The sequence below is a fragment of the Python bivittatus genome, unplaced genomic scaffold, assembly GCF_059951505.1.
Source record: "Python bivittatus isolate LINGU-HERP-01145 unplaced genomic scaffold, Pbiv_v1 ctg000220_np1212, whole genome shotgun sequence".
In the NCBI taxonomy this organism is placed as follows: domain Eukaryota; kingdom Metazoa; phylum Chordata; class Lepidosauria; order Squamata; family Pythonidae; genus Python; species Python bivittatus.
Genome location: NW_028277048.1, coordinates 27,849,357 through 27,872,673, shown reverse-complemented (window position 1 = coordinate 27,872,673; position 23,317 = coordinate 27,849,357). Strand labels below are relative to the sequence as shown.

Here is a 23,317-nt window from a genome sequence, read left to right as displayed (position 1 = left end):
ACTGAAGCAAAAATATGTTGTATTTCTGGACCAAGAAAGCATTGTTTACATAATTGCAGGCTAATATATCTTTGTTTTTGTCTGTAGGTATAAAATTGTGGAGCTCTTCTTCTATTTAGCAATGGGATTTTCTCCTGCTCTAGTGGTAACTTCCATGGTAAGGAATGCATATTTGCTAAAGGAATTAAAAACAAATTAAAAATTAATCCTAAAATGAATAGTTGCATTTAAAAAAAAACCTGTGCAATCACTGGTGTATTTAAAAGAGTACTAAGAAGCCGACTTTATTTTTTTCTTCCTTTTTCTTTTTTTAGTATTGGGACAACACAAATGTACAGAAAGAGGCAACATCTTAAGGCCTCCAGTAGGGTGTAGTGGTTAGGTGTTAGGAGGGAGCATTCTTATGTCTCTGTGAGTTCCTGTGTAAAAGGCAAGATATAAATTTTAAAAAATGAATGAATAATAACCTGAGCATTATCTAACTCCTCAGGAGTTTTAGTAATATTAAATTAACTGAAATGATACAACTTTAATGGATATACATGAACAATGTTGCCCCGCTTATGTTGGAAGTATACTGTTAATGTCCAGCATCCTGGAAACTATTTCCTAGCACTGCATGGACAGAAGATGGAGCTTTTCCTAATGCTCTAGACGGATATGGTGATCAACAGTATAAAAGCTGTAGAGAGATATGGCAAGCGTCTCTCCCATACAGATTATCTGTGAGAGGGACCAGGGCTGTCTTTGTGTCACATCTGTGTTTGAGTCCAGATGAAAGGGATGTAGATAATTATCTGTAAGAATCTTTTGGAGTTGCAGTGCTACTGCCTTCATCATTAATTTGGCTATAGAGAGAGGGCTGTAGAAATTGGTTGGGTCCAGAGATGGTTTTTTGAGCAAGGGTTTCGTCACTGCTTTCTTTAAGGGACAGGGGCATTTAGGCTGAGAGCCTTAGTTATTCCACATCTCAGTCAAGCCACTGAAAGGCACTTGGTCAGAGAAGACAGAGACGACATTCCCCAGAAGACAGAGAAGACATTCCCCAGAATCATCTAGAATTCAGTCAGATCCATTAACCTTTGAGGGGAAGCCAAACTAATGCACAAATCCATGAAATCACGAACTGTGCTTAACAAGGCAACTTCAGCATGGAAGTTGAAGTTGGAAGCCTTGAGATCTCCAGTACTACATTTAAGACTATCTGCATCAGCTCAGCCAAGGATTCCGTTCGGCACTGAGGTAGCCAGTATATTGAAGGTAGCCAAGTCCTAGAGGGAAGAGGGGTGGAAATGGAAGATCGAGTCCTGATTGACTACAGCAACACCCTAGCCCTAGCCCAAGGTGTGGGCCACTTTTCTATGAAGTAACAGGTTGGCAGTAGGTGAACCCATACAAATTGCTGTTATAAATATTGGTTAAGTTCTTGATTTATTCTAACATCATGGATGTTAACATTTTTTATTAGAGACCAACCTGGTATTCAGTAGAAGCAGTATCAAGGTCTGTGGCCACTCCACCTGACTGTTCAGGCTAGCTTCAGGAATAGAAGAGACACAGGAAAGAATCATTATGTCTGAATGGGTCTTACCTCTCCACATAGATCCCCCCCCCCTCCTTTTCCTCTTCCATATCTCCTTGTTACCTGCATTACTTGGATAGCAACACCAGTGGCTACTGGAGAGGATTGAAAAACCCTAGGGCACAATAATCCTCCTTCACTAAAGCAATAAATATGTTGCTGGTCACTGCAGAGACCAGGTTGCTGTACTACAGAGCCTCTTAGTCTTAAGCCAGCAAGTGTTGTTTATGTCGATACCAACTAAGAGTTTTATATCTAGTGCTTGTCTGTGTTTAGTCTGAACAGAAATTATACTCTATTGTTTTAGTGTTATGACTGTTCTGTTATATGCAACCAGGTAAAAAAGAAACTTGTTCACTTTTCTGTTCATCTGCAGAACAACACCGATGGGCTTCAAGAACTTGCCTGGGGAGGCTTAATTTATTGCATGGGAGTGATCTTCTTCAAGAGTGATGGAATAATTCCATTTGCCCATGCCATCTGGCATCTGTTTGTTGCCACGGCAGCTGCAGTTCATTATTACGCTATTTGGAAGTATCTTTACAGAAGTCCTGCAGATATCATCCTTCAGTTATGATATTAAATACAAAGACAGACACATCTGCAACAACAATATGCCTTTGACTCAGTATTACTTAGGGAAAAAACATTCTGGGGAAATGTGGGGAGGGGGACTGCACAGGGAAAAATGCACTGACTTCGATCGTTTTCACCTTTACTGTGAACTTAAGGGACAAAAATGTTTTGTAGAATTACAGTTTGTATAGCAAGTGCTGGAGAATGTAGTTCTCTAAGCACTTTCCTAGGAAAGCCCCAACTGAAATAAATAGGACTTGTGCAAGAATATAGCCCTCCTGTTCATTTCAGTGTGGCTTGCACAGAAGTGTGTCCTTTTCATATTGCATCCACCGTGAAGATGTGGAGGCTAAATCTAACCAGTAAACTTTAGGGCATTTAAGTCCATTTAAGCCCAACTTGGGATTGTGGTTCAAACCAACATGCTGCATTATTAAATATCCATTCCACATTAACAAGCTACAGTTATGTGAAAAATGGGTGGTATCCTGATGTTTACAAATTCTTTTTTTAATGTATGTCATAAGTTTAACTTCTGCATCTTTAAATGATGTAAACTTTTGAACTGTAGAAGTTTATGTGATAGCAAAGCCACATTTTTAAAATTGCTTCTATCACTTTTCACAAATAATTTCATAAAATACAAATCATGGGCAGATAGGCTTTAGTTCTCCCTTCCCAAATCTGATGAACCAGTGTGACTTTTATAAGATTTTTTTTTAAAAAAAAATTAAAAGAACATAGCTGTTTTTTTGCAAAAACCAAAAAAATGGCTACATTCCACGTATTGTCCTGACAGATAATATTTCTTCCGGGGTTTTCATTTTAAAAAATGTGATTGATAATAATTTCCAAAACTGGCTTTGCCAATCTAACCTGAAAAACCTCTACCCTCTGTGGTAAACTGAATTGCCTGGGTGGAGTATATTTAAGGATACAACTAGTGCTACCTAATACAGTGCCATTTCTAGAGGAATTTGCAGGTATCTATGTGAAAGCATTCTGAACATTTTAGTTAGAAAGGTGACCAGCAATTAACAGCTGTAACATTTAAATGACTCTAAAGCATCAGTAATTTTGTAGATTCATAAGACATTTGGTGCTCAAGTAGAGGTTATAGTGCAACCCTGTGCCTGTTTACTCAGAAATAAGTCTCACTGTATTCATGAGGTTTACTCCCTAGTGATTTTAAGACTCTGTCCTTACAGTATTCAAGATTACTAGTTTGGGCCAGTTGCTCTGGCTGGATGTAACCTCGCTACTGTACTTTTGCCATTTCTGAAAACTAAAGAGTTGCTGATAAACTTTTGAATATTAATAGTGAGTGGTTCACTATAACACCCAAATGGCCTTTAAGGAAGAGAAACTTAGAAGACTTGCTATGTCTCCTCAGTCTGGGATTTAAAGTACCAAAACTACAAAAGTATCTTTTTTTTAGTAGTTGGGATGATAAAGAATGGTTGCAGTTTGGTTGTGTGATGCGTTTATTAAATGACAAGATGTTAGAATTTTCATTGTGATGGTCAGTGTCCAGTTACTGTAGTGTGTCCCACTGTACTATAAATGTCTTATATTAAGATTGAATTTATTCTTTTTGTAACTTGCTCTTTTTCATGTAAGTGTTTAAAAAAAAAACTAAAATGAAACATGTTGCCTTTTTCAGATTTTACTCTGGATATTTTACCTGTGAAACAATAGACCTAAACTATAAATATGTCAGGGAAGGGTTGTCCCCCCCATCCTTCAGTAGTTACGTAATCTCTTCAAAATTTGCCAGTTGGTTGTAGCATAGCTTCTAGAATTGGATGCCTTTGTATACAATTTTTAGGCAGGGATGGATGCTCTGAAGGAACCTGGTTTCGATGCAGTATTAGCTAATGACTATAACATTGTATCTCATCAGGGCTCACTTCCAAAGCTGTTCAGAGTGTAAATGTGTCTATAGGGCTCTGAATAAATGGTAGTTGTGTCACTCTTTATCAGCATGGCAAACATTTTATATACGCAGTTGGAAAAGAATTGAAGAGCCTTACAAGAAATTCCCACATAGCTATTGGAATCCAAGGGTTGGAGCAGAACTTGCTTAACTTTCTGAGTAGCATTTCAGAAAAAACATCAGAGTACTAAAACATTTACTATGTCAGTCCTGAATTATCTGAATGACATAGCTCTGTCTTTTTTATTTTCTTAACTGATGTTTCTGACTCTAAATATTTTCACTTTATGTGAGTTCTTTTAATCAAATGTAGTACTGTTAAAACCACTAAAATGTGTCTAATGCTCTGCTTTTGTCAAAACTAGTTCTAAATAATTCTGCTGCCTTCATGGTAACTTTTAATGTGCTTGTTTTAAGGGTGAAAAGTGTTGAGATTGAAAACAACTGAACATGCCCTCCCGCAAATTCAATCTAGCCCCTGAAGGTTAAATGTACTAGATAAATGCAAATAAACATTTTGTGCAATTTGAATTCTGTTGGCTGATGTTGTCTTATTATTGTCTGATTCATACATGGTTTTATTGATGCTCTTTCCGTATGGTTAATATTATGTAATCAAGATTGTGGCCATAAGCAAGACACCCTGTGAGCATGCACAAATACCAGAATGGCCACTGACTCCCTCCTATGCATCTTTTATAGGCTGCAGCACCAGAGAGTATTGACAACTGGCCCTATACATATATGATTAAAAGAATATTCAGCTTCTGATTCTGTGTCTCTTACGTGAGAGAAATTATAAGAATGGAAGAAGATTGAATCTGTAGAGTGGGAGATGTTGTTTTTAAGAGGACATTAATGCTGTGCTCTTTTAAAGGATGTGCAGCGTATTAATGCCTGCCTGTTTTTTATTTTAGTAATGGAGAAAGTGCTACAGCAATTCCTCCTCCATGAAATGACTGAAAACAAGCAACAATTCTAACCCCCAGGTCTGGGGGCTGGAAGTGGCTAGAATAGTGCCAAAACATCACACCACCAGTCGAGTAGCTTGCCTGCAGGGACCTAGCATTGGTGCTGGGCCCCCAAATGGAACGTTGCAAGGTCAGATGGAAGATGAGTTTGGATCAGCTGATTCTAGGACCCTTTCTTTCCCTTAAGAAGTCCTAAGTAGTCCCTCACCTAGGCTTGCCTAAAGTGTACATTCATATTTTCCTTCCCATTGGAACGCAGGGAAAGGAATGAGAAAATAATCAGAAGAAAATGTGATCATTGACTTGCTGCCTTGTTCAGCTTGAGTGAAAGGCTTTGAAAAAGCTGGGCAGCCCCTCATCCTCAATGCAACTTAGGATTGCACTGTCCTAAGGATTGATTTCATCATCCAAGTAGAAAGCATTCTTAATCTTGAAACATGCAGATGTTAAGTTCTTTGAGGGCTAACATTTGAATGGGAACTCTGTCTCAACTATTATGGCTGAGAGGTCTGTGTCATGTTGTCTCCAACGATCTATCAGTCTGCCAACAGTGTAAAATAACAGCAGCAAGTAGACACTGAGGCTAGAAATCTGCAGACAAATCTCTCTTGTTGAGGCATCTTAAAAATTAGTATTTGTGAATCATTACCATATTGGAATCAGTTTGGTGGCTTATCTAGGTGTGGCCATGTGCCCACCTTATATGTTCTAAAAGATACTCTGAATTTATATTTTACTGTAATTGGCTTTATTTAGAACTGCTTATATGTAAGCATAGTATTTGTGTTAACGTTAGGTTCCGTGCCACTTTGGGAAGTCTATGGTTTTGAAAGGCTGCTAAGAAAAAAAAATGGGTCTAGCAACACTGGAATATGTTTATGCAAATCCATGTACAGTCTCTTCAGCTTCTGTGAAGATAGATAAAATATTCACAGACTTGGGGGAAGGGGGGGAGGCTAATTCCAGCACTCAGAAGGCTGTTTCCTGGCCCCAGGAGGCACGGCCCTTCCTTTTTGTGTCTTCTTGTAATGTTAATATTATTCATGTATCAGCAGTCTTTTCCCCCCCAGCTACATATAAGCAAAAGCATCAGAAAATGCAATGCAGTTAGCAGGCTGCAAAAGCAAAAGGGAACCTTGTAAGGAATGTTTCTTGAGTTTAGTATTTTCTTATATTAATGGGTTGACTCAGACCTTCAGGATTTTTAAAACTGAAAGGGCTCCCTCTGTTGAGCCCCAAGGGCTTTTCCAATAACAGATTCTAAAAGGTGCCACCAGAGTCCCCCTAATTTTTGCTAGCATAGACTTAACAAGACTATCCTCTTACATAATCTAAATCAGTTGATTATTTTTATCATTTCTTAAGGGATTTGTTTTAATGTTTCCAAAATCATCCTCTTAATCAATTTTACTGCAGTTTGGAAGGCATATAGGATTGAAATCTAGTGCGGCGTAGTGGTTACAACACTTCACTTGATCATGGTCAGAGGTCTTTGGGACATACAATCTCTCTCGTTGTTGTTGTTGTTCAGTCGTTAAGTCGTGTCCAACTCTTCATGACCCCATGAACCATATCACGCCAGGCTTTCCTGTCCTTCACTGCCTCTCTGAGTTTGCTCAGTTTCATGCTCATTGCTTCAGTGATGCTGTCTAACCATCTCATCCTCTGCCGTCCCCTTCTCCTTTTGCCTTCAAACTTTCCCAGCATCAGGGTCTTTTCCAAAGAGTCCTCTCTTCACATTAGGTGACCAAAGTATCTGAGCTTGAGCTTCATTATCAATTCTTCCAATGAGCAGTCAGGGTTGATTTCCTTTAGGATTGACTGGTTTGACCTTCTGGCAGTCCAAGGGACTCCTAAGAGTCTTCTCCAACACCACAATTCAAAGGCATCAATTCTCCGGTGCTCAGCCTTCCTTATAGTCCAGCTCTCACACCCATACATTACTACTGGAAAAACCGTAGCTTTGATTATGCGGATCTTTGTCGGCAAGGTGATGTCTCTGCTTTTTAATATGCTGTCTAGGTTTGCCATAGCTTTCCTCCCAAGGAGTAAGCGTCTTTTAATTTCATGGCTGCAGTCTCCGTCTGTGGTGATCTTGGAGCCCAAATAAATGAAATCTGTTACTGCTTCCGTTTCTACCCCTTCTATTTGCCAGGAACTGATGATGCCATGATTTGCCATGATGATTTGCCATGATCTTGGTTTTTTTTAATGTTGAGTTTCAAGCCAGCTTTTGCACTCTCCTCTTACACCCTCATCAAGAGGCTCTTTAGTTCTTCTTCACTTTCTGCCATTAGGGTGGTATCGTCTGCATATCTGAGGTTGTTGATGTTTCTCCCTGCAATCTTAATTCCGGCTTGTGATTCTTCCAGCCTGGCATTTCTCATGATGTACTCTGCATATAAGTTAAATAAGCAGGGTGACAGTATACAGCCTTGTTATACTCCTTTTCCTATTTTGAACCAATCAATTGTTCCATGACTGGTTCTAACTGTTGCTTCTTGGCCCGCATACAGATTTCTCAGGAGACAGGTAAGGTGGTCTGGTACCCCCATCTCTTTAAGAATTTGCCACAGTTTGTTGTGATCCACACAATCAAAGGCTTTTGCATAGTCAATGAAGCAGAAGTAGATATTTTTATGGAACTCTCATGCTTTCTCCATGATCCAACGAATGTTGGTGATTTGATCTCTAGTTCCTCTGCCTCTTCAAAATCCAGCTTGTACATCCGGTAGTTCTCGGTTCATGTATTGCTGAAGCCTAGCTTGTAGGATTTTGAGCATAACCTTGCTAGCATGTGAAATGAGCGCAATTGTGCGATAGTTTGAGCATTCTTTGGCATTGCCCTTCTTTGGAATTGGAACATGAACTGACCTTTTCCAATCCAAGCCACTGTTGCGTTTTCCAAACTTGCTGGCATATTGAGTGCAGCACTTTAACACCATCATCTTTTAGTATTTTAAATAACTCAGCTGGAATAGTGTCGTCTCCGCTAGTTTTGTTGTTAGTAATGCTTCCTAAGGCCCACTTGACTTCGCTCTCTAGGATGTCCGGCTCAAGGCCAGTGATCACACCAGCATGGACATCAGGGACATTAAGATCTTTCTTGTATAGTTCTTCTGTGTATTCTTGCCACCTCTTCTTAATCTCTTCTGCTTCTGTTAGGTCCCTGCCTTTTTTGTCCTTTATCATGCCCATCTTTGCACTTAATGTTCCTTTGATATCTCCAATTTTCTTGAAGAGATCTCTAGTCTTCCCCATTCTATTGTTTTCCTCGATTTCTTTGCATTGTTCATTTAAGAAGGCCTTCTTATCTCTCCTTGCTATTCTCTGGAAATCTGCATTCAGTTGGTTATATCTCTCCCTTTCACCCTTGCTTTTTGCATTCCTTCTTTCCACAGCTATTTGTAAAGCCTCATCAGACAGCCATTTTGCTTTCTTGCATTTCTTTTTCTTTGGGATGGTTTTAGTTGCTGCCTCCTATACAATGTTACGGACCTCCGTCCATAGTTCTTCAGGCACTCTGTCTACCAAATCTAATCCCCTAAATCTATTAATCACCTTCACTGTGTACTCACAAGGAATATGATTTAAGTCATATCTGGGTGGTCTAGTGGTTTTCCCTACGTTCTTCAATTTAAGCCTAAATTTTGCAGTAAGAAGCTCATGATCTGAGCCACAGTCAGCTCCTGGTCTTGTTTTTGCTGTCTGTATAGAGCTTCTCCATCTTTGGCTGCAAAGTACATAATCAATCTGGTTTCGGTATTGGCCATTTGGTGATGTCCATGTGTAGAGTCGTCTCTTGTGTTGTTGGAAAAGAGTGTTTGCTATGACCAGCTTGTTCTCTTGACAGAACTCTATTAGCCTTTGCCCTGCTTCATTTTGTAGTCCAAGGCCAAACTTGCCTGTTATTCCGATTATTCCTTGACTTCCTTTATGATGAAAAGGACATCTTTTTTTGGTGCTAGTTCTAGAAGGTATTGTAGGTCTTCATAGAACTGGTCAACTTCAGCTTCTTCGGCATCAGTCGTTGGGGCATAGACCTGGATTACTGTGATATTGAATGGTTTGCCTTGGATTCTCACTGAGATCATTCTGTCATTTTTGAGGTTGTACCCCATTACTGCTTTTCCCACTCTCTTATTGACTATGAGGGCTACTCCATTTCTTCTAAGGGTTTCTTGGCCACAGTATTAGATACAGTGGTACCTCGGTTCACGAACGCTTCTGTTCACGAACAATTCGGTTCACGAACAGCTCTGTTCGCAAAATTTTGCCTCTGTTCGCGAACGCCGGATCGGGTGACGAACAGGATCCGCGGCCATTTTCCCTCCCGTGACACGTGGTCGCGGCTTCCTGTAGGGAGGGGGACTCTCCCTCCAAGCAATAACCGCCTCTCCACCCGCCTTCCTGTCCTACACGCCAGAAGTCGCGTCGAGCAAGATTAGCGTTCTCTCTCCATGCTGTATTTTGTTTCATATTTTTGTGGTTTTAAAAAAAAAATACATATGGTTCAGAACAGATTAACCGTAATTACATTGAACCTTATGGGGAAATTTGATTCAGGACACGACCAAAAATCGGTTGGCGACCAAATTCGGAGGGGTCAGAACGGATTAACCATATTTACATTGAACCTTATGGGAAAATTTGATTCGGGTCGCGACCAATTCCGGTCACGACCAGAGTCACGGAACGAATTAAGTTCATGAACCAAGGTACCACTGTATAATGGTCACCTGAATTAAATTCACCCATTCCTGTCCATTTTAATTCGCTGACTCCAAGATGTCGATGTTCAATCTTGTTATCTCATGTTTGACCACATCCAGCTTGCCTTGGTTCATAGATCTTACATTCCAGATACCGATACAATATTGTTCTTTACAGCATCGGACCTTCTTTTCGCTTCCAGATGCATCCACAGCTGAACATCCTTTCGGCTTTGGCCCAACCACTTCACTCTTTCTGGAGCTACTTGGAATTGCCCTCTGCTCTTCCCCAGTAGCATGTTGGACACCTTCCGACCTGAGGGGCTCATCTTCCGGTGTCATATCTTTTAGCCTTTTAACATTGTCCATGGGGTTTTCTTGGCAAGGATACTGGAGTGGGTTGCCAGTTCCTTCTCCAGTGGACCACATTTTGTCAGAACTCTCTGTCATGACCTGTCCGTCTTGGGTGGCCCTGCACGGTACAGCTCATGGCTTCACTGGGTTACGCAAGCCCCTTCGCCACGACAAGGCAGTGATCCACGAAGGGGATACAATCTCTCTCAGCCTGACCTATTTACTGAGTTGTGGTGGGAATAAAGGAGAGACCCCCCATGTCCACTGCCTTGAGTTCTCAGGCAAAAATATCTATGCAACAAATAAAAATTCAGCATAGGCTGCCACCTCACCAACTCTCGTGACTTTTGATGAAAAACAAGAAAGCAAAGTGTTTGTTCCAAGTTCTCACTGTTGTCTGTAGATGTAATACTGAAACATTTTAAATTTTGTTTCATCACTACACAATCAACTTGAAATACTTTGAATTGGGCTGTCTCATTCTTCGCTTGAAACAAACCATGTTTTCAGTTTTGTGCATACCCCTAGAAGTAATGGTTTATTTAAGATTTTCATTCTGCTTTAATGGGTCTTACAAATCCTACATAAATAAAAGTGCAACGGGCTGATTTGTGTAAGAATAGAAGAAACCCTTGACTCTTTGTGACACTACCCAAACCCCACCTTTTTGCAATGTCCATTTCATCTGTGTTCTATCTAGAAGAGTGCTCTTCCTAAAGCACAGGAAGCTTAACTGGGAAGGGTGACTGCAGGCTAAATTTCCTGTCTGCTTTGTCAAGTCATATGATCAGCAGACTCTACATTATAGGAAGCTCATTGTTAAGTTGGTTCCATTTTGAAAGCTCTGTTGTTTTTGTGTTCTGTATAGCATTATCATTTCTAAAGCTGCACTTGAAATGAGGTGGGTGTATAGTACTGTACCTCTTGTGAACTTTAGTCATCACATCTTTTGGCCCCCAGACTAAAAGTACAGTACTATATAAACAAGCCTTTCTGCAGTCTGAACACCAAGCAAGTACCAAATACAGAGGAAGTGCAAAGTCATAACGAAACAGTGAAGTTACAATAGCATATTCTTAAAATAGCCTCCCTCATTTCAGATGCTCTTGAGTTGTTTCAGGGTAACAGTGTGTTTCATCATATTTCACTGCAGTATTTACATGGGTTCTTGGTTGTCTCCCACCTAGTCCTTTAAGTGATCAGACATTGATGGAGAACTTGAACATCTTCCTCAGATTTTGAAGGAAATAAGAGAAAGTGTTGAGTGTCAACTGCATAATATTGTCCCTGAAATCCCAACCATGGTCAGTTTCTCTCAGCAGCTTTGTATATGAGTTTAAAACAAAATGGGAGACCAAAGGGAATTCTGAGTCACCATAGACAAATGGCCAGGCTATGAGCAACAGATTCTGAGGATTACACTCTGTAGCCGCTCTTCGAAAAAATTGTGGCTCCATGTTTCAGCACAGCCAGGCAAATGCTATGGCTGATCATTTTAAAAGCCATTGAGAGATCCAGTAAATCCCATAGGGATCCCTGTCTTACTCCCAGTGAAGATGTCACAAAGATGATCAACACTATCTCTGTCCCATAACCAGGACTGAGGCTCGCTTAGGGTGGATCAGAGAAATCCACAAACCCCTGATACACCGAGCTGCCACCAGATAAGCCCATAGGCCAATCCAACTCGAGGCCTGGGGGTGGCAGCAGCTGGCTGAGACTGCTGAAGACCTCAGGCCTCTACTTTAGCCCCAGCTCCAGCACTGCTGCCGATGAGTGCCACTGTGCAGGGCAACCAAAAGGACATAGATGTGGTGTGTGTGTGGGGGAGATAGGCTGGTGGGGGGAGTTGCAGCAGCCCTGTAGTTCTAAGTGCTGCTGGGCCAGGCTGGAGCTGCTGAGGCTTCCAGGGGCGGCTGCAGCTTTGCGCTGTGCTGCAGTAACTTGTGTGTGGCCTTCGCCAGGCTTCCCAGGGCCTCTCCCACCCCCCTGAGGCACCCTTGCACTCCTTACCTGGGACTCTGTCCTCTTAATGATCCACGATTCTCACTTTACAACAGTAGCCAGGAGTGCCGGGATTGCAGTCGCTAAGCAAAGTGGTGACGTGATAATTCCCTAAATGACCGCATCACTTAGCGACCTAAATTCCGGTCCCAATTGTGGTTGTTAAGCAAGGATTACCTGTACTTCAAAAATCATACATATCTCCTATAAATCAGTCATATCAATGTCATTGTCTTTCAGTTATGCAATTCCTTTTTTAAAGTAGAAGAGATAAGGTAATTTTGGAGAATCTCTGTTGTGGTCAATCCAATCGATACCCTACCATCAGTTTTAGTATGGCCAATGATTAGGGACAATATTCCAACAGTACCTGATCATACATTCCTCATGCCAGAGTTACCTGGGCAAGATTTTCTCAAGTCATGATACATCTAGTGTACAGCAAAAAATGAACAAAAATACAGGAGAGTTTTATAAACCTTCCTTTAGGTGACACAATTAGTTTTCTGCTCTTTTGTGCTAAATTATGTAGTTTTAGTTTTTATAGGTAGCTGGTTTGTATGGAGAGTTTAATGGTCATTTAATGCCCTCATATTTATAGAAAATCATCTTTCAATTAACCTTTTTTTTTTTTTTTAAGTAAAAAGGTAAGAGAAAGTTGAGAATTTCTGCCCTGGTGGATTCAAGCTTCTTTTCTCCATACATCAAGGAGTGTCCACTTTATTTCCTTTTCTAACAATGCGTTAGGACAGATGGTGAATTGATTTGCCAGAACAAGACAGACGATCCTCAACTAGCTCTTGGATGCCCCCTTGTGTGAAGGGATGGATGGTTTCTGTGGCTAAATTTATTTTGATTTTCACTTGCGTCATTTTCTCTCAGGTGATTCTTTCTTCTAACCACAGGTTTGATTGAGTATCTGAGGGCAGAACTTCCATACTATCATTATCTAGGCTTGAAATATATGTTTCCTGGAAGATGGTCTATTTCTAACCACAAAACGGAAATCACCCAGCTTCTATGCAAACAATGGAAATGTTACAATATGGCTGTAGAGTCATTTGAAGTATCTTACAATCCAAATCCTTAAAAATATCAAATCCTACAATGGATGACCTCTATAATTTGCCCTGTGGATTGTTCTGCCCAGTTCTCGTGAATAGGCTCTGCTCTGAAGCTTCTACATAAAGTTACAATAAAATCTTATTTGTTGGTTAGAAAGTCCATTTTTTCCCATAATTCCAAGATATGAAAAGATTTAGTGGTTAGAAACTAAACAAAGTTGTTTGGCTTTGTTTTGTTTTTGGATTAGCTCATAAACTGTCTAAACTCCTAGACCAGGAGGACTTACAGATAGATTGTCCATCTATATCAAAATGCATGATCTTGAGCTCAATTTTCATTTTTAGGGGTTTCTGAATATTTTGATGTATTTCTTTCCAGTACTTTTAAGGTTTTTTTTTTTTTTTCACATTCCATGACTCCATTCCAGACTATGGCACAGCTAGTGAAGCTAATAGAAAGGCTCTAAGCCAACTCATTTGGGTCTATAGTGATCTTGCTTCCATTCTGCAGTGACAAAGTAGAAACACAGTTTGGTATGTATGTATGTATGTGTCCCTCTCTTTCCACACACACACACACACACAGCTTTATTATCTTGTCAAGAAACAAGATCAAGACAGTAGCAACTCGTGAACACCTTTATCTGTGACATTTAGTTTCTTACATGGAAATTTCAAAACAATGTCATCCAGGCTCTAAGCCACAGTTCCAACCCATAACCAATCCAAGTTTAACATTCCTTGCAGCTGACCAGGACCAAGAGATTCTCTCATCTTCCATCGTCTCAAAATGACCAGTAAGGAGTAAGAGAGGATGGGCTATAACTTTGGCTTTTTTCTGTATTACTTCTGCCTGCAGAGCCCATTCCCTTTTGAGGCGTTCAAAACAGCTCCAACACTGATTAGAACACTTCAGGCACCAGCAAAACACCCTGCTCCTGGAATAGCCTGATAAATTCAAACCTGCCACAATGCCGTCTTCTACTCCCACAATTTTGAGTGTCAGTTTTTTAAGCACTTTGCTTTTTTTCCATTTCTTTATTTCCCCCACAACCCTACCTTCAGTCAGGCCTTTGCTTCCTTCCTTGAACTTCAGCAGTATTAGTTCCTTGTGCTTCTGTTCTCTGCACAAGAAAAGACAAGACGGGCAAGCTGGCGGAGTAAGGGAAGGGAGCGAAAAGGATGAAGATCATGCTAGGAAAGGAATTATGAATTATATGGGTTGGTGAACATAATTTCATGTTACTATTTCAATAGCACATTGAGGCCTTCAGGGGCACAATGAGACTCATCATTCCCATAACATATTATATCTCTGTATTTTTTTCCCCTATTTTTTTCCCTTGATTCTACTGTCCCCAGGTATGGTCACATTACAAAAGTTACTCTTTTCAATTATTGTTATATCTGGTGCGTTGTCTTCTGGATGCTGATCGGTTTGTATGTGCATATGAAGATGCACAACATTTGCAACCTTTTTCCCCCAAATGTTGTGATTATACCACATTCAGGAAATTTGGAAATTATCATTTTTGCCCAGATGCCAATGGACCACAGTGGCTATTCTATCATGGCATTGTTTATAGTCAATCTGAGCAATTTTGTTGCATCCAGTACTTATGTGATCTATGGCTTCATCTTTTCTTTTACAAAATCTCCATTTGCCACCATTTGATACATGTTGAATAGTTGATTTCATCATTTTTGCTTGCAATGCTTGTTCTTGAGTTGCAAAAATTAATCCTTCTGTTTTCTTCTTGATAGTGTCAGTTTGTAATCATTGCCAACTCCTGGTCTACTTTCAGTTCCTTTTATGTATTGGCTATGTAACGGCCTCCCCAGTTTTCTAAACTCTTTCCAACACTTCACGTTCATAGTCATTTTTTGCTTCTGCTATTTTCAGAGTGTTTTCTTTGCAAACTGCAATGAGCGTTTTCTCTTTGATTGCCTTGATGTAATCATTTAATTCATGTTTTTCTTCTTCAACTGCCTGTCTTTACTGCCTGCAGTAAACCAATCTCCAATTTAATTTAATTTAATTTAATTTTTAAATTGAATTGAATTGAATTAATTAAATTTAAACCAATAGTCCAAAAGAGAGCCAGTTTGGTCTAGTGGTTAAAGCTCCAGGCTAGAAAGCAAGAGACTGTGAGTTCTGGTCCTGCCTTGGGCATGAAAGCCGGCTGGGTGACTTTGGGCCAGTCCCTCTCTCTCACCCCAACTCACCTCACAGGGTTGTTGTTGTGGGGAAAATAGGAGGAGGAAGGAGTATTAGGTATGTTCTTGCTGCCTTGAATTATTTATAAAAATAATAAAAGCAGGATAAAAAATATTTTCAAAAAATTGGGGGGGCAGGAAGTATAGTTAAGCAACATCCCTTCATGGATTCAATGCCTGATGCACTGCTACCAGTTTTCAAGTTTTCTGATCTAAATTGTCCAATTCAAGTTGTGTCCAGTCTACCTACACCAGCAGAATATCTGGTATTACTGGCATTGCCCATATAATTGTGACTTTGTATTTCCACCTTTTAACTTTGCATGTATAATTTTTTGCACTAATTCCAATGATCTAAACTGCTTTTCTTTTTAACTTCACCATGCAAGGTGTTACTTAATTTGAGTTCTCCTAGATATTTATAGATTTCTTCTATGGGCAAAGATTTTATGAGATTCCCACTTTTGAATTGTCCATATTCATTTTCTTCCATTTTTTCCTTTCTTTAGGTTGAACATCACACCTTTTTCAAATCTAAATTCTATTCTGATGTCATCATTATACATCCTTACAGTATAAGGATTCAGTTTCAGTTTTTGATTTTCCATATCATTTCAAATCATCCAAGTGTAACAGGTGAAATATTTTTCCACTTTATTTTGATAGTTTGTATACAAATTTTGTTTTATTCAGTATGTGAGTGAGGGATATCACCAAGATTGCAAAAAGCATTGGAAATTATGAATCCCCCCCCAAAAAAATTCTCCAGTTTCTTTGCCATTTGCCATCACAATTGTTTTCCATTTTTTCATAGCTTCTTTTACAAAATTCTGAATATTACACTAATGCCAAGTATTTCCAAACATCACTGAATCCAACTATGTGGAGGGGAATTAAATGCCCCTTTATACTGGCCTGGACTTTCAGAAGAAAGATCATTTATAAAATTGTTGCTGTTATTTCAGTGCAGTAATAACCCTCAACATAATTAGCTATGACATATTCCAAGAGACAATGGAAAGCAGGTGACGGGGTTTTCTTTGTTATGATAGGAGACAGAGCAACACACCATGGGCCAGAGGAAGAACTATATGGTCTCAGCGTAAGAAAGACTGGAGGTGCAAAATATGGGACCTTGTAGGATAAAGCGTTTTGCAAAGGAGCGTGCACAAGTGTATGCATAGCAATACACAAAAGATTTTTGTTGTTGTTGTTCAGTCATTAAGTTGTGTCCAACTCTTCATGACCCCATGAACCATATCACGCCAGGCCTTCCTGTTCTTCACTGCCTCCCAGAGTTTGTTTAGTTTCATGTTCGTTGCTTCAGTGATGCTGTCTAACCATCTCATCCTCTGCTGTCCCCTTCTCTTTTTGCCTTCAATCTTTCCCAGCATCAGGGTCTTTTCCAAAGAGTCCTCTCTTCACATTAGGTGACCAAAGTATCTGAGCTTGAGCTTCATTATCAATTCTTCCAATGAGCAGTCAGGGTTGATTTCCTTTAGGATTGACTGGTTTGACCTTCTGGCAGTCCAAGGGACTCCTAAGAGTCTTCTCCAGGACCACAATTCACAGGCATCAATTGTCTGGTGCTCAGCCTTCCTTATGGCCCAGCTCTCACAGCCATACATTGCCACTGGAAAAACCATAGCTTTGATTATGCGGATCTTTGTCAGCAAGGTGATGTCTCTGCTTTTTAATATGCTGTCTAGGTTTGCCATAGCTTTCCTCCCAAGGAGCAAGCGTCTTTTAATTTCATGGCTGCAGTCTCCGTCTGCGGTGATCCTGGAGCCCAAATAAATGAAGTCTGTTACTGCTTCCATTTCTACCCCTTCTATTTGCCAGGAACTGATGGGTCCAGATGCCATGATCTTGGTTTTTTTAATGTTGAGTTTCAAGCCAGCTTTTGCACTCTCCTCTTTCACCACCATCAAGAGGCTCTTTACTTCGTTTTCACTTTCTGCCATTAGGGTGGTATTGTCTGCATATCTGAGGTTGTTGATATTTCTCCCTGCAATCTTAATTCTGGCTTGTGATTCTTCCAGCCTGGCATTTCTCATGATGTACTCTGCATATAAGTTAAATAAGCAGGGTGACAGTATACAGCCTTGTTATACTCCTTTTCCTATTTTGAACCAATCAATTGTTCCATGACTGGTTCTAACTGTTGCTTCTTGGCCCGCATACAGATTTCTCAGGAGACAGTTAAGGTGGTCTGGTACTCCCATCTCTTTAAGAATTTGCCACAGTTTGTTGTGATCCACACAATCAAAGGCTTTTGCATAGTCAATGAAGCAGAAGTAGATATTTTTCTGGAACTCTCGTGCTTTCTCCATGATCCAGCGAATGTTGGCAATTTGATCTCTAGTTCCTCTGCCTCTTCGAAACCCAGCTTGTACATCCGGTAGTTCTCGGTTCATGTATTGCTGAAGCCTAGCTTGTAGGATTTTGAGCATAACCTTGCTAGCATGCGAAATGAGTGCAATTGTGCAATAGTTTGAGCATTCTTTGGCATTGCCCTTCTTTGGAATTGGAACATAAACTGACCTTTTCCAATCCCGTGGCCACTGTTGCGTTTTCCAAACTTGCTGGCATATTGAGTGCAGCACTTTAACACCATCGTCTTTTAGTATTTTAAATAACTCAGCTGGAATAGTGTCGTCTCCACTAGCTTTGTTGTTAGCAATGCTTCCTAAGGCCCACTTGACTTCACTCTCTAGGATGTCTGGCTCAAGGTCAGTGATCACACCAGCATGGACATCAGGGACATTAGGATCTTTCTTGTATAGTTCTTCTGTGTATTCTTGCCACCTCTTCTTAATCTCTTCTGCTTCTGTTAGGTCCCTGCCTTTTTTGTCCTTTATCATGCCCATCTTTGCACTTAATGTTCCTTTGATATCTCCAATTTTCTTGAAGAGATCTCTAGTCTTCCCCATTCTATTGTTTTCCTCAATTTCTTTGCATTGTTCATTTAAGAAGGCCTTCTTATCTCTTCTTGCTATTCTCTGGAAATCTGCATTCAGTTGCTTATATCTTTCCCTTTCACCCTTGCTTTTCGCATTCCTTCTTTCCACAGCTATTTGTAAAGCCTCATCAGACAGCCATTTTGCTTTCTTGCATTTCTTTTTCTTTGGGATGGTTTTAGTTGCTGCCTCCTGTACAATGTTACGGACCTCCGTCCATAGTTCTTCAGGCACTCTGTCTACCAAATCTAATCCCCTAAATCTATTAATCACCTTCACTGTGTACTCACAAGGAATATGATTTAAGTCATACCTGAGTGGTCTAGTGGTTTTCCCTACGTTCTTCAATTTAAGCCTAAATTTTGCAGTAAGCAGCTCATGATCTGAGCCACAGTCAGCTCCTGGTCTTGTTTTTGCTGTCTGTATAGAGCTTCTCCATATTTGGCTGCAAAGTACATAATCAATCTGGTTTCGGTATTGGCCATTTGGTGATGTCCATGTGTAGAGTCGTCTCTTGTGTTGTTGGAAAAGAGTGTTTGCTATGACTAGCTTGTTCTCTTGACAGAACTCTATTAGCCTTTGCCCTGCTTCATTTTGTACTCCAAGGCCAAACTTGCCTGTTATTCCGATTACTCCTTGACTTCCTACTTTAGCATTCCAATCCCCTATGATGAAAAGGACATCTTTTTTTGGTGCTAGTTCTAGAAGGTGTCGTAGGTCTTCATAGAAGCGGTCAACTTCAGCTTCTTCGGCATCAGTGGTTGGGGCATAGACTTGGATGACTGTGATATTGAATGGTTTGCCTTGGATACGCACTGAGATCATTCTGTCGTTTTTGAGGTTGTACCCCATTACTGCCTTTCCCACTCTCTTATTGACTATGCGGGTTTCTTGCCCACAGTATTAGATATAATGGTCACCTGAATTAAATTTACCCATTCCTGTCCATTTTAATTCGCTGATTCCTAAGTGTCGATGTTCAATCTTGTCATCTCATGTTTGACCACATCCAGCTTGCCTTGGTTCATAGATCTTACATTCCAGATACCGATACAATATTGTTCTTTACAGCATCGGACCTTCTTTTCGCTTCCAGATACATCCACAGCTGAACGTCCTTTCGGCTTTGGCCCAGCCGCTTCACTCTTTCTGGAGCTACTTGGAATTGCCCTCCGCTCTTCCCCAGTAGCACATTTGACACCTTCTTACCTATACAGCATCATATCTTTTAGCCTTTTGACATTTAGCCCCATTGTCCATGGGGTTTTCTTGGCAAGGATACTGGAGTGGATTGCCATTTCCTTCTCCAGTGGACCACGTTTTGTCAGAAGTCTCCACTATGACCTGTCCATCTTGGGTCGCCCTGCACCGCTTCATTGAGTTATGCAAGCCCCTTCGCTACAACAAGTGATCCACGAAGGGGACACAAAAGATTATGAGAGCAGGCGCTGCAGTAAAAAAAAAGATGTGATTATAATAAATGTTTGCCACAGGAGGGCACCAGACACAAAAACAAGTTGAAATGAAAAGAAAAGCACAGCATCAGCTAAAACTGTCTGAAATTGGCTTTCCCACAACTGTAATGAAGAAGACAGGAGGAAGTGAAGAGCATAATGGGTAGAATTCTTAGCTCCATCCATGCAGATTCATGCCTTCATGGTGCAGGAACAGGCAATTTGCTACAGGTAGTCCTTGACTTACAACCACAGTTGGGACTGGAATTTCCGTTGCTTAGCAATGTGGTTGTAAAGCAAGACATCACATGACCGCATCACTCAGCGACAGCAATCCCAGCACTCCACATTGCCAAGTGAATTCCACTGGTCGTTAGCCGAGCACCCACCCCAATCCAAGCCATTCTGGTCTTGGTCTCTCCCAGCCTTGAGCCTCAGTAAGGTAAGGAACTGCCTCCAACTCCCCCCACCTGCCTATCTCCCCCCCATCTCTGCCCTTTTGGCCTCCCTGCACCCTGCTTTGTGGAGTAACAAGCAGGCCCAGAATCGCACAGCTCTGGGGCTGCTTGTCACACTGCGGCTCAGGGGCTTCTTGGCCCTCCTTCTGCCTTTGCTCGCTCACTCGCATGCCCTGCACCCTTCTTCCCCCCTTCACGTGCTCAAGGACTGTCCAGGGACGCGTCCAGGTGTTGAAGGACTCTCCAGGGGCCCTTCCAGTGTGCGCTTTGCAGCTCACGTTGGAAGCCACTGGCTGTTCATGAGTCTTTCTCCTTCCTCCTGCAGAGTTGTAATGCAGTGCAAAGGGGGTGTGGTGTGTGTGAGCGAGAGAAGGGGGAAGGAGGGGACAGCGTGTGCATGCATGCGAGCAAAGGGGGGGGTGCAGTGTGTGTGAGCGAGCCAAGAAAGACCGGGATGGGTGGAGGAGACTTACTTGAGTAATTTGTGACCTCCCCTGCCGGCTTCCCCACTGACTTTGCTTGTGACTTTGCTTCCTCATTGACTTTGCCATTTGTAAGTGCAAACAGGTTGCTAAATGCCCAGATGGCAATCACATGACCACGGAGGCACTGCAAAGGCCATAACTTCTGGGACCAGTTGTAAGTCCATTTTTTAAGCACTGTCGAACCTTCAGATGGTCACTGAACAAATGGTTGTAACTCGAGGACTACCTGTAATGTTTGGACCATACTTCCCATAATACCTGACTATTGACCATTCCTTCTGAAATTCATGGAAGTTGTAATTCCAAATATGTGAGCTGCACTGGGTGGCCTGTAGGTAGGTAATTCATCCAGACATCTCCATGCGCTTCCCATGTAATCCCAGGGGCCTCAGAGTGTTATGTGTGCACTTGGAGGGAGAATGGCTCTGTGAGAAACTGGCTGGGTGGTGTCCAGAAGCTCTCCCTCTCCCCTGTTCATAGCAACATAGAGCATGTACATTTTAGGTGGGGAAACTGTCCCCTACCAGATGTTACTGAACTACGTCTTGAGGCAATCCCAAACCAGAAGGCTAATGATTCTGGGAGCTGCAGTCAGCAGCATTTGGAAGGTCACAGACTACCCATCATTGATCCTAGTCAACAACCAGTCTTGCTGGAGTTATCCCCATATAACACTGGGAGGGAACAAGAGCCAATCTGGCCTCTGAGGCACTGGGACAGTTTCATGAGAAAGCCACAATAGTGGAAAAATAAATCCCCTTCCTGGCATCTTGGCTGTAACTGTTTTAGTAAGTGCTGTCACCATTTTTGAATGAACAGTGAATTTCAGGAGGTAAGGTGTGGAAAGAACCAACTGGCTCAGAGCATCTGTTTATTACTACTATGGCTCATATTTTAAATAGTTGAATGGAAGAGAATGCTTACAGCGTATTAGAAAAGGATCAACTATATTGGCCTCATCTGCTCTTTAAATAAAGACATTGCCTTGTTCAAATACATTATTAAAATTTGACATCCATATGAGGATAAATTTGTTCATCTCTGCTGAGACTGTACCACTTCAGACTGCAGGCAAGAGGAATCCAACTGTAATGAGTTCTCCATGTTAAAACTACTGCAATCAATTTATGTATTTATTTATTAAATTTATATGCTGCCCATCTCCCCCAGAGAGTCATTTTAATTAAAGGTAGAAGGAAACAACTAGATGATGAATGAAGGGCATTTCACAATGATGGGGCCACCACCAAAAAGTCTCATCTAATGTGCTCATTCACCTGATGGATCTTTCATGGTAGACAAGGGAGCAAGACTTTCTTGCCTGACTGTAAGACTTGGAAAGACTCATACAGGCACAGTCTTTCCAAGAACCTGGTTCCCCACCCCACCCCAGGTCAAAGTAACCACCAGAATGGATAATCCACTTTCCCCAGCCTTGGGACCCCTGACTTGTTAAATTAAAGGACAGAGCAATCACGTTGGAAGATGATGTTCCCATTGTCCTCTATCTGAGTGCCACCGCCTCTCTTTTTACCAATTAAGATCTGAAACAACTGAAACAAAACCCTGTATCCTTCCTTAAAGAAAGAGCAACAAACTGTGGGATAACAGATATTAATTTAAAAGCTGCAGGTGACCCGGGCTGTTAGGAGGCTTTCTCTGCTCATATTCAATCAGGTCATTCCAGGTTTGATTGACTAAATTCAGTCGAAAGCTCTAGGGAGAAGGGAGGGAAGTGGGACTTTAAAAGGACTATTGATTTGCTTCAATCAATGATGGGTGCTGTGGGCTAGCGATGCTGGGCGGGGGTGGGTGGGTGGGTGGGTGCAGAGTGAAGAAAGAGCTTGTTAACAGGTTTGATGCCTGTTGTTTACTTCTAAGAAAGCAGCCAGATGGCTTAATTTCCTCTCTTGATAACACTTTCCCTGTTACAAGACACTGTCTCAGGTGGATTTTTGCCTGTTTATAACAAAATATGATGGCAGTACCTAGCTGACCTCGACTGATTTCCAAAAGCCAAGCACAATTTCCCTAGATGAAAGACCACCAGAAAAATGGCAGGGCTGTAGGCCAATCTGGAGGTTTTTTTGTTTTTTTTTAAACCACATTCTGGAAGAGGGCAACTACTAACTCATTCCATAACATTGCCAAGAACAAGATGGTCATGTTCCTGAAGTCATCTGGAGTTGTCTTCAACCTGAAGGAGTATTTTTCTAACTAAAATGAACTTGAAGCTGATAATGAGCTATGAGCAAATAGCAGCAATTTTGGGTGCTGTGGTAGTAAAACTCAACAAACTGTTAGGTTTCAGCACAGAGATTTGTGGAACACGACCTTTACATTTATGGGTATGATATCCAGGCTGCAAAAGTCCAGATGGCTGTTAGATGACTGCAAGTTTCTTCATCTTTTCACTGCCACCTATCAGCCCAAATTTGGTAGGCCTGGACATATTTTTAAATGAATCACCTTAGGGCAGGGCACTCTTTCCAGGCTGCAGATATCCTTTTTTGTTTCTTTTTAAAGACAAATAGAAACACATAC

The 23,317-nt window shown here is 41.2% G+C and overlaps 1 protein-coding gene across 2 annotated transcripts in view; it reads left to right on the top strand.

Moving 5' to 3' along the window:
* MMD (monocyte to macrophage differentiation associated) overlaps positions 1-4,625 on the top strand; it is a 33,576-nt gene extending 28,951 nt beyond the window's left edge. For both annotated transcript variants that reach the window (XM_088138203.1, XM_007438023.4), the window contains exons 6-7: positions 88-157; positions 1,959-4,625. In XM_088138203.1, coding sequence (XP_087994329.1) covers positions 88-157; positions 1,959-2,159 — 271 coding nt within the window. In that variant the 3' untranslated portion in view covers positions 2,160-4,625. The remainder of the gene's footprint in view (positions 1-87; positions 158-1,958) is intronic.
* Positions 4,626-23,317: the final 18,692 nt, after the last annotated feature.